General features: G+C 38.7%; 1 protein-coding gene across 1 annotated transcript in view; it reads left to right on the top strand.

Annotated features, from left to right (window-relative positions):
• Positions 1-5194: 5194 nt before the first annotated feature.
• The window catches only part of whrnb (whirlin b), a 54890-nt gene continuing 49244 nt past the window's right edge, over positions 5195-10840 (top strand). Inside the window, exon 1 of the mRNA XM_079608224.1 lies at positions 5195-6423. Coding sequence (XP_079464350.1) covers positions 5695-6423 — 729 coding nt within the window. The 5' untranslated portion in view covers positions 5195-5694. The remainder of the gene's footprint in view (positions 6424-10840) is intronic.

Below are 10840 nucleotides of genomic sequence, written 5' to 3'. Positions count from 1 at the left end.
AAAATACAATCAGCCTTTTTTTTAAGCCACTACATCAACACCTCTCATTATGGGAGTGGGGGAACGGATTCCGACATTTGTCGTTTTTTTGTCGTCGGATTATTTTCCCCCTGTATTTGTTTCACAACAATCAAAGTGCTGTTAAATAATTGGCCCCCACAGCCTAGTGGTAAATTCACTGATATCAAAAGCGGATGATTATTTTGGTGACACAAGTCCCGGCTCATGGACTTTTTTTATCCCATATTTTCCTATCATAAAAAAAGGCAAAAACTCCAAATGTATTTAAACTGGTACCAGGTAAGCTCCATCCACACATAAAATAGAATCAACATTTTTTTAACACCTCTCAAAATGGGAGTGGGGGAACGGATTCCGACAGCTCGGATTCTGTTCCCCCTGTATTTCTTACACATGGATGATCTTCTAATATCTATCAAAGTGCTTTGATAAAATAGACCCCCACAGCCTTGTGGTCAGTGCACTAACAATAAGATCTGATGATTTTTAGGTGACACAAGTTCAAGTCCCAGCTCACAGACTTTTTTTGATCCCATATTTTCCTATCACAATAAAAGGCAAAAACTCAAAAATATATTTCTTTAAACTGGTGCCAGGTAAGCTCCATCCCCACACAAAATAAAATATGCATTTTTTAAGCCACTACATCAACACCTCTCATAATGGGAGTGGGGGAACGGATTCCGACAGCTGTTTTTTTTAAAGAGGGAACAGAATCCGACGGAAAAAAAAAGCCGTTGAAATCCGTTCCCCCTGTATTTCTCACACAAGGAAGATCTTCTAATATCTATCAAAGTGCTGCCAAGTATTAGGCCCCAACGGCCTAGTGGTCAAGTCACTGACATACATATCTGTTGATTTTTAGGTGACACAAGTTCAAGTCCCGGCTCGTGGACTTTTTTAAATCCCATATTTTCCTATCACAATAAAAGGCAAAAACTCTAAAATAGATTTCTTTAAACTGGTGCCAGGCAGGTAAGCTCCATCCCCACACAAAATAAAATAAGCATTTTTTAAGCCACTAAATCAATACCTCTCATAATGGGAGTGGGGGAACGGATTCTGACAGCTGTTTTTTTTTACAGAGGGAACAGAATCCGACGGCAAAAAAACAGCCGTCGGAATCCGTTCACCCTGTATTTCTTACACACTGAGGTTCTAATATTTATCAAACGTATGCTGAATTGGTGACCCCCATAGCCTAGTGGTCAGTGCACAAACATTAAGAGCTGATTATTTTTAGGTGACACAAGTTCAAGTCCCGGTTCGTGGACTTTTTTGGATACCATATTTTATTATCATAAAAAAAGTAAAAAACTCCAAAATATATTTATTTAAAGTGGTGCCAGGTAAGCTCCATCCCCACACAAAATAGAATCAGCACTTGTTAAGCCACTACATCAACACCTCTCATAATGGGAGTGGGGGAACGTATTCCGACAGCTGGTTTATTTGCCGTCGAATTCTGTTCCCCATGTGAAGTAGCTCATTGTGCCTTCTCTTTACTGCTGTTTTTCATGAACATGATCATAATAACTTTTGAGCATAGATTTTGAAAGATTAAATCAAATTAATATATCCTCTCCATAATTATTTATGTTTCAAAGTTATTTAAAAAATAATTTTCCATTATAACATTTTTCCATGATTTATTTTTCCATTTAGTCAATTAAACTACAGCGTGCTTTTAACAGGAAAGTAATATCAGTTGGGAATTTAAGCTGTCTAAAATATATGTATATTGGGACTGGAACCACCTGTGTGAATTAAACGCCAAACTGGAGACTCTTGGCTTTCTTTACAGAGTGAGTTCATTTAATATAAATAGTAAAGAGAGAATTCCTGGTACTTTTTAAGATCACAAAACAGGGCGGCTAGAGGCCAAATCCAGAGTTTAAAATAGTGCTCCAGGATGTGAGTTTCAGTTTACATAATTAACACACCTCTTATTAACCTGCAGCTGAAACGACATCTATCATATACAAACTGAACAGCAGTGCAGCAGAAGGATTTACTGTAACTTGCACCTATACGATATACACTGCTGTTTAGACTTGGTCATATGTCATAAAATGGCTCTTAAATCCCCCCCCTGTCCTGTAGTGAGCGCTGAATACACCTCAGCAAGGTATCCGTAATGCAGTGTTTAATGGCGTGGTGTGCTCTGTCAGACTGGGCACTGGGGCATGACACTGCAGCACACGATCCCTCTGCTCTTTTATATTGCTGTAATTATGGGTTTGGCAGAGCCCAGCGTGACGCACATTTCCCTCAATTCCCATTAAACATTCTGCTATTAATCAAAGCCGTACCGCATTCTGACTCAACGTTTACCGATCAGTTCTTCCCCTTCTTCCTTCTGTACCTGGTTTATATTGGTTGAAGAGTGAAAATTTGTGTTGCATTTATGAGCTGTTGCAAAAGACATTGAATAAGTGTCAGGGAGTTATTAAGTTTAACATTTCAGTGTGAAAACGAACTTCTGTCTGTTTTTTTTATAGGGGATGTAAGTGAACTGTATTTTGGTCTTTATGTAGTGCAGCCAACGGCGGTAATTTAATGGCCTTGACAGCATAACCTGTCGTAAAAGTTATTTGTTTATGCAGTGCATCACTCGCTCGGTACTCAAAAGATTATGTGGGACTCTTTATCCAGAAAGCGGAGAGCATAAAACCGACCAACTGTGGTGGTGCATGGAGAAATCTGGATTCTCGGATTTAAGTCAACAGAACAGGAATTACTGAAATGAGGTTAAACCATCCTAACCACACTTTATTAGATCACTCTCTCAAATGTGTACATGTCGAGAGAAAGAAAGGAAAGGGGAAAGTATTTCAGCACCTAATTGGATTACTTTTGAGCATGTATGTTTGGTTGGTGAGTCTGTAGTGTGTGTGACTTACAGATGAGGTGTAATACACTCTCTTCTGCAATGCATAAAGATCAGTGAGCATCTCTATTGTCTCATTTAGGCCCATTAATTGTTCATTAATTTCTGCCACCATGCTCTGATGCCAAGAGCTGTAATTGCAAATTAACAATGAATTTGACTCCTTTGCTCCAATGGCACCATCGTAAATGACTGTAAATCAGTGGGTTGGAGATCCAGAATGATGATGAAGAAAAATGAGCTGAGAGAGTTTATAAATGTGTTTAGTCTCATTTCGATCTTAAATGTACCTTTTTAAAAATCACTAATTTAGCAACTGATGTGATTGTAATTAATTTATTTAAATTATTAGTACTTAATCTCTAATTTTATTATGCTGCACTCTTTGTTTCATTTTGATTATTGTTTTATTTATTAAAAAAGTCAACATGAAAGCAAAATGGTCAATTCTCTTTTTATGGAATATTGCAGTATTTATGAAATTATTTATTCATGTGTGTCATTACATGAAAAAATGGAATGTGCCCTTGTAACGATATCTGTTCTCTTTTGTGATGATGTGTTTACCGACGCGAGGGCGGGACAGCCTGTCACTCACATGAGATCACACAAACCACAACCATCCAATCAAGTCCAGCCCTACATCTTTTTCTTGTTCCAGAAACGTTTCACTTGGATATATGTAACAATAAGGAAAAAAAGATGATTGCGACTTCCATTTAATGCTAATTTTAATGTATAGCCTGTAAATAGTTTGCCAAAACTAATACACTTTGTTGCTGTTGTGCCAGTAAATCGACTCGCTCTGCACTTTTAAAAAGTATATCTCAAGTAAACACTGGTTTTAAAAGGTGCTATAGGCTATAAATAAAGCTTTACTTAGTTACATTGAAAATGAATTGGGTCAATGCAGACTTGAAAAGGATGAGGTTAAATAAGGGAGCAACAGTTTGTCCATATAAGATTATTAACAGCTCTCAGAGAGACTGGTTTGTGTACTCCAGGTAGTGGATGTCTGCTGACAGGCCTTTCTAATTCCTCTTTATGAGCTTAGAGGATGACACGTGTGTTTGAACTGAGCTTCAACAGCAGCTGACATCCAAAGTCTGGCCTAAAACCTTGCGGGTTGCCTTTTTAGCACATCAGACAGCATCGACTGAACCAATATAATAAGGATCATTATTATTGTTTATACAAAACAATTCATGGACTGCCCCGAATGTACAGTATGGATTATGCAGCTTTTCTCAGCAGATGCATTATCTGACACAGCATCTGTGAGAGTCGGGTTTTCACAACACCATGCAGAGCTGCAGTTTAAGATGTGATATTACTCTCTTTGCACAGACACAAAGGATTAGAGAGCTTGTATAAATGGAGCAATCCCAAATGAAACACACACACATCCAAACACTGCCCTCGTTTTGTAAATCTGTTCAAAACAGCTTCTCTACCTCCTCTTTAACTTGGGATAGACCTCAACTGAAAGATTGAAATGTAAAGATCTGATCTGAGATGGTTTTTTTAAAGTGTTCCAAAGGAAAACCTCAATCAGAATCAAATTTATGTTTCACTAATTATTACTGAAAAATGTATTTAGGTCAATATGTTTTTCTTGATTTAATTGCTCTCTGAAATACTTGATTCTGATTTATTTTGATTGCGGAATATATTTTTGATCTCTAAATGGGATGTTCCACCCTTACTCTTAGCACCATGCCACTTTCAGGTTTAATTGCAGATTGATTATAATGCATACATTAATTACATATAAAGCATATTAAATTGTATTTACTTGTTGTGTGGCAAAGGACTATCTTTCTGAGCAGAAATGTAAGGCTAATCTATTTAGTTATTTAGTTTTGCTTCGAAATAAAAGGGACAATGGACAGCCAGTACTGGTTGTCCTCCTGGGTTTTATTTTGCAATACTGACAGACTCGCTCCACGTGATCCCATATAAACATCACACATAGAGGATCTGCCCATATCTGTAAAGTTGAGATCAAGTTAGACTGTTTCCCTTGTAAGAAACACTTGCCATTACGAACTTTTACGTTATGGCCCTAAGTGCGCAATGCTCTTTGGAAAATACTTTTCAATTGATAAACGTCAATAGCCCGGCGGACCTTGAACATTAAAAATAGCTCACGCGCAGGAAAATAGATGTGGTTATGTTTGTCCAAATGCGTTCCTAGTTGTTTGTTCCTAAGCAACAGAGGCGCCTCGCGCTTGCGTCATTTCCTCCGGAGCGCCTGTGTCGGTATCTCACATCGGACTCAGTAGTAGCGACAAGAAATCAGAGCGAGCCACACTGACCACGCGCGCTCCTCTTTTTAGCGCGGCTGCCAAACTTGAAACGTTCGTGCTGTTTTTTCATTTCTTTCTAGTTCCATGACGTCTCACCGCCCGTTTCTTTTCGCATAATGTGTTACCCAAAGGATTAAAGTCACTATTACGGACGTCAAATCCTCGCGGGACTTAATTAGGGTTTGTTGTTTTTCTCTGGGAGAACAGTGGACTTTTTCAACCAGCATTTAAAGTGCCCATTAAACAAATTTCTTCATGATCAAAAGTTTCGATCATGCCATTTTACTGCCATTTTACTGTATCGTTGTTATTTTGAGCGCGCGCTCTCAAACGAGGACTTATCAGCATGACACGTCTCACCACAGGTTTAACACACGAATCGCGCTGCAGTTCTGTTTTTAACAAGAGACACTGACCGTGCTCCGTTCCTAATGCCTGATGTGAAATCTCCCTGTGGTTTTGAGGTGTCTGAGAATGAGCACGGATCTGGAGCGCGCTTCTCTCAAGTCGGGCGCGAACTCGCTGGGCTCCGGTGGCCGCGCGCTCTCCGTTAACGTGAAGAAGTTGCACAACGCGCTCAACGTGCTGCTCAACGACTTCGAAAGGGAGCAGTTCATCCACTGCCTCAACATTTACCACGCCAAGCGCAATGTATTCGATCTCGTGCAGACTCTCAAAGTCATTCTCAACACACCCAACAAGCGCCAACTTTTACCCATGCTGCGCCTGGTCATACCCCGGTCGGACCAGCTGCTGTTCGACCAGTACACGTCGGAAGGACTTTATCTGAAAACGGATCTGCTGACATGCAGTATCAATCACGAGTGCTCGGAAGACATCAGCAGCACAAACGCGCATGCAGGAGCATCCCCGGTGCACTTTCTGCGCGAGTACGAGCAGGCCGGTCCCAGTCATGGATCTGTGCGCGCGGCTCCTGTTTTCAGCACCACGGTCGAGGGGACAGCGCCGGCGTTGATGCAGGAAGCGCCTGATGAAATCCGCCAAGTTACGCTGAAAAGGAGCAAGAGCCACGAAGGCCTGGGATTCAGCATACGGGGTGGGTCAGAGCATGGAGTTGGCATCTATGTATCTTTGGTGGAGCCGGGATCATCCGCTGAGAGAGAGGGGCTGAGAGTTGGAGACCAGATCATGAAAGTCAATAACATGGTGTTTGACCGAGTCACTCACGGGGAGGCAGTCAAGGTGATGTGTGTTTTCTATGTTTGTGTGTTTTGGCACTGTATTTAAACATTTCCCGTCCCTTAACATCTTACAGTATACGTGGAAATTCAGAAATGTCAGAAATTCTTTCATTGTAAAAATAAAATAGACACTTGATGTACCATTTTGTGTTTATCAGACTGCCACAACGCTGCAAACGTCAAGAAAACGTATTAGGACCCTTATCAAAAAATGGCAGTTCTCTTATAAGTTACTGCAAAAACTCTAAAAACTGTCAACGATTCCTCCAGTAAAACCTCCAGATGCACTTGCACTTTAGGTTTTTGGTCATTCACAGGTTTCAACTTCTGGAAATCATGAAAACCATGAATATAACTAGATAGATAGATAGATAGATAGATAGATAGATAGATAGATAGATAGATAGATAGATAGATAGATAGATAGATAGATAGATAGCCAGCCTTTAAAGCAAGGGAAATTAAGAGTACCAAAATTAAAAAACAGAATACAGCTCTATAAAAAAAAAAAATATATTAAATAATGTGCACACAACCAAAAAGAGTCACTCACAGTAATATAGTAAATAAAGGACATCAAATAAAATAAAGTAAAAGAGCAATAGGAGCAGGTATGCAAAAATGACTAGTGACTATACAGTATGTACAGATGGTTTGACAACCCTGACATAGTCCTACTAAAATGAATACAAAATTATCATTTCAGTTTAACAATGCACATTATAAATATATCCTTGTGTACGCATTGCCCTGGTTGGTAATCACTGCTCTAGAGGGATCATTCAGTGTGGCAGTCTGTGGAACCCCAATTTGTGCTTTAAGTATCTTTTTTTTTTTACAGTGTTGACTCCTTTTTTGTACAATTTGCTTCCCCTTCCCTCCTCTTATCCTGTAAAGTCGTTTACCAGTGTCATAGCCCTGCAGAAGAATCTTTGGCCGTAGTCCCAGTCGGCATTACTGGCTTTAGGAGGGCTAAAATAATTTTTTTATTTATTTTGCCCACTTAATTACACAGAACTGTGCACTAACTTTTGGCACCAACCCTAAACTGGCCACTGGCAGTGTGACTAAATCTCATTTGCTCTTCTCTTCACATGGTCTCAATCTTGACCCTTTTTTTCTCTTTTTTTTAAACACATTTGCTCACATTCCCAATGTGTCCAAACGTAATATCAGAAAATTGGATAATTGACTCAAAATACGCCACTGGAGCTGGTGCTGGTCTCAGGCTCTGTGAAAATAATTGGAGGTATTGGTGTTCGAACAACTGTTATGTCCAGTTAGACATATGCTGAAATTTGCCTGTGGTGGAATCTCTTATCATCTCTAATTTTAGTTCTAGATTTGAGAGTTAACTCATAGGTTACATAACAATTGATGCTTGTACAGATGAAGAGCAATGACAGGCAGCCAACTCACTCTTACTTCCCTCTCCTCTTTGCTTGCTCATTCTCTCTCTCTTTTTGACTATTTGTGTGGGCAGGCTCATTCTATGTTTTTTTTTTTTTGTAATCTTTTGAGCATTCACGTTAGACTGCTGAGGGAAGTGCGGCGTTCTTTTGTATCATCCTTGCTTTGTTGTACTGCCTGTCGCAATCTTGTTTGCCTGTCAGAATTGAATCCACAAGCTAAAAAAAGCACACAGCTAAAAACAATGTGAGTCAAATAGGCTAGTTGTGTGGAAGCTAAGGGCCTGACGCCTGTTTGTGAAGCTTTATTTTGTGAGTCAGTCTGTCTTGATTGCAGGTTCCATATGGAGGGATTAAAAGTGATCGGCCATGTTTACTCAACAATCGCATTGGCTGTGTAGTTTACAGGTGTGAATTGAGTTGATTTGACACTATCAGAGTTGTTAACATAATGGAAGACAACATGGCCTTCAGTTTTAAGGCAAGCTTGCCCACATTGCTCTTATTATGGGCAAGAACCACTAATTGGTCTGACCAACATGTTAACTGACCAACCAGATGGATTGTCACAATATGAGCCATGCAAATACAAAAATATGTGTTGACACAATAATATTATATAATACATAATTATATACAGTAATACACATACATTTTTACTATTACTAATACAGTAAAAGAAAACATTTAATTATACAACAATTGTACTATAATTATTATTATATTAAAATAAAATAAATTGCATTTAAGAAATAACAACAATAATAATAATAACATTGGCAACATTTTACAATATGGGTGCATTAATATGCATTAATTCAGGCTTAACTAATGCACAGATAATCACGTGTTAATGTATGAAGAACTAAACCATAATGATTACTGCATCAGCAACTAATGAAGATTCATATGATTAATAGATTAAGTTGAGTAATGCACCCATTGGTGACAGAAGACCGGACCAAAAGAAGATATACAGTAGTTGCGGCATCTTTTGCGGGTTCTTTTTTCCCCATGGATCTGCCAGGGGTCAAACTGTTATGCCTGGAGCAGAGGAACCGTTCTCTTATGGATCACACCCAGGATTTCCTCGACCTGGTGTGCCTGCCGCACTACAAAGATGACTTGCTCAGCGTATATTACCACATTGGCCTGAGCAAGCAAACGAAGGCACGTCTGTCAGCGAATGGTCCCCGGGGGATTTCGCCACATACGTAGAGAGGGTGCTGGTGATGAATGGACTGGATTTCACCGTCTGCCCAGAGGAGGACACCATCCTGACTGTGTTCTTGCTTCGTCGATGCAATAAATACACATTCTTAAATGAGCAAGGTTTTCTAGCGTATTTCAACTGCTCATGGTATGACCCCTTTTAATGGTGGCCAAATTACACTTTAAAGTCAATAAGCTAAAAAAATATATATTTATATTTACAAGTAAATAAGAATATACATACAGTACTCATGGAGATACATTAAACTCCCCATTATTCACACCTTGATAAGCTACCCATTTTCTCTCTGCTTTTCTGCTACAGACTGAAAGCCATCTCGTGAGTGTATAGTGCGCTGTGCTGTTACGTTCAGCTAATAAAAGAAAAATTCTGTCATTTTCTGGTGTTATTTTTTTGATTGTTTGGGTATTCTACAGCCCTTCGTCAAACTTCTCAACTCACAGTCTGCCTCAGATTGTTTTAGTTTTTTTGACAATTTGATTTAACTTTTTAAAATACAATAACAAACATTAGACAAAACACAAATAAAGCAACAGTATCAACGAAAACCACAACAAAGAGAAAAATTAAATAAAAATAGAAAATACAATACAAACGGAGATACAATGTAAGACAGTTAGAAAATTAACTATGAAATCAAGGCATGAGGTACTATATTTATATAATTCAAAAAGGGTTTCCAGATTTTATAAAATAATTCACCCTTGCTTCTCATTGAATATGTGATCTTCTCTAAGGGTACACAGCTGCAAATCTCCGACAACCACATTCCAATACGCACATCAGTGTCTGCTTTCCATTTCAAAGCAATCATTTTTTTTGCTATTATTAACAACATTTCAGTAAGCTTAATAGCTTGTCTGTTTCGGTAAAATTGTAAAATTGCCTAATAAACATACCTCTGGATCCACCTTAGATTGTTTTTAATCAATTCCTAAATTTCATATTCCTAAATACAGATCTGTGCCTAAATTAGGATTGGGTGGGCAAGGCAGACATTTGGCTGGGCTCAGCCCACCCCTTCCCATGCCTAGATCTGGTGCAGCAAAGAGTGCTCAGATTTGGCTTTCTTTAGGGCAGTATATTTATATTATCCCATATAAAATATCAATACACCCTTTATTAAACCACTTGGGTTTAACGCATCCTCACAGGTGTCTGAGAAATGCTGGGTTTTTTTATTCAATTCTAAATTAACAGTTCTTTGTGCGAGCAGCACCACAGACAATAGTTTTTCAGAGCACACAAAACATTACTTGTGCTCACGTGAAAGTCTGTTTTTTTTTGTGCAAATGTCCCTTTAGGGGCTCCATGTACAATACTAATTGTCTTAATGTCTTCATTTTTAAATGTTGAGCCATCAAGCTATTAACTCCAGATTGAGATCTTGCGGAGCACCATTTAACATTTATTTTATTTTGGTTAATCGTGCATCCCTAGCTTTTCAAAATAATAAAAAAATTTAAAGCGATAGTTAGTTGGTTTAGTTGCAAATGTGCTCATCCATTGGTCCAAAAGTAACAAATGATGATTTTATGAACATAACTCTGGAAACAAGACTGATTACACTTTTCTAAATAGTAAATGTTGATGTTGTACCTGAATTCCAGCGGTTCTTCCATGCCATCTTTCCACGCTAATTGCCGTAGTTCCGGTTTTCGTGCCAAGCTAATAGGGGTGTTCAGAGCCAATCCTGTTGGGATTCCTGGTCTCATTTATTAATTGGATCCATTCTGCTTCCCATTAGAAGCTGAATAATTCATAAAATCGTTTAA

This window comes from Phoxinus phoxinus (genome assembly GCF_949152265.1).
Source record: "Phoxinus phoxinus genome assembly, chromosome: 3".
Taxonomy (NCBI): domain Eukaryota; kingdom Metazoa; phylum Chordata; class Actinopteri; order Cypriniformes; family Leuciscidae; genus Phoxinus; species Phoxinus phoxinus.
Note: the sequence above shows the minus strand (reverse complement) of the source record. Positions and strands in the feature narration are given on the sequence as shown.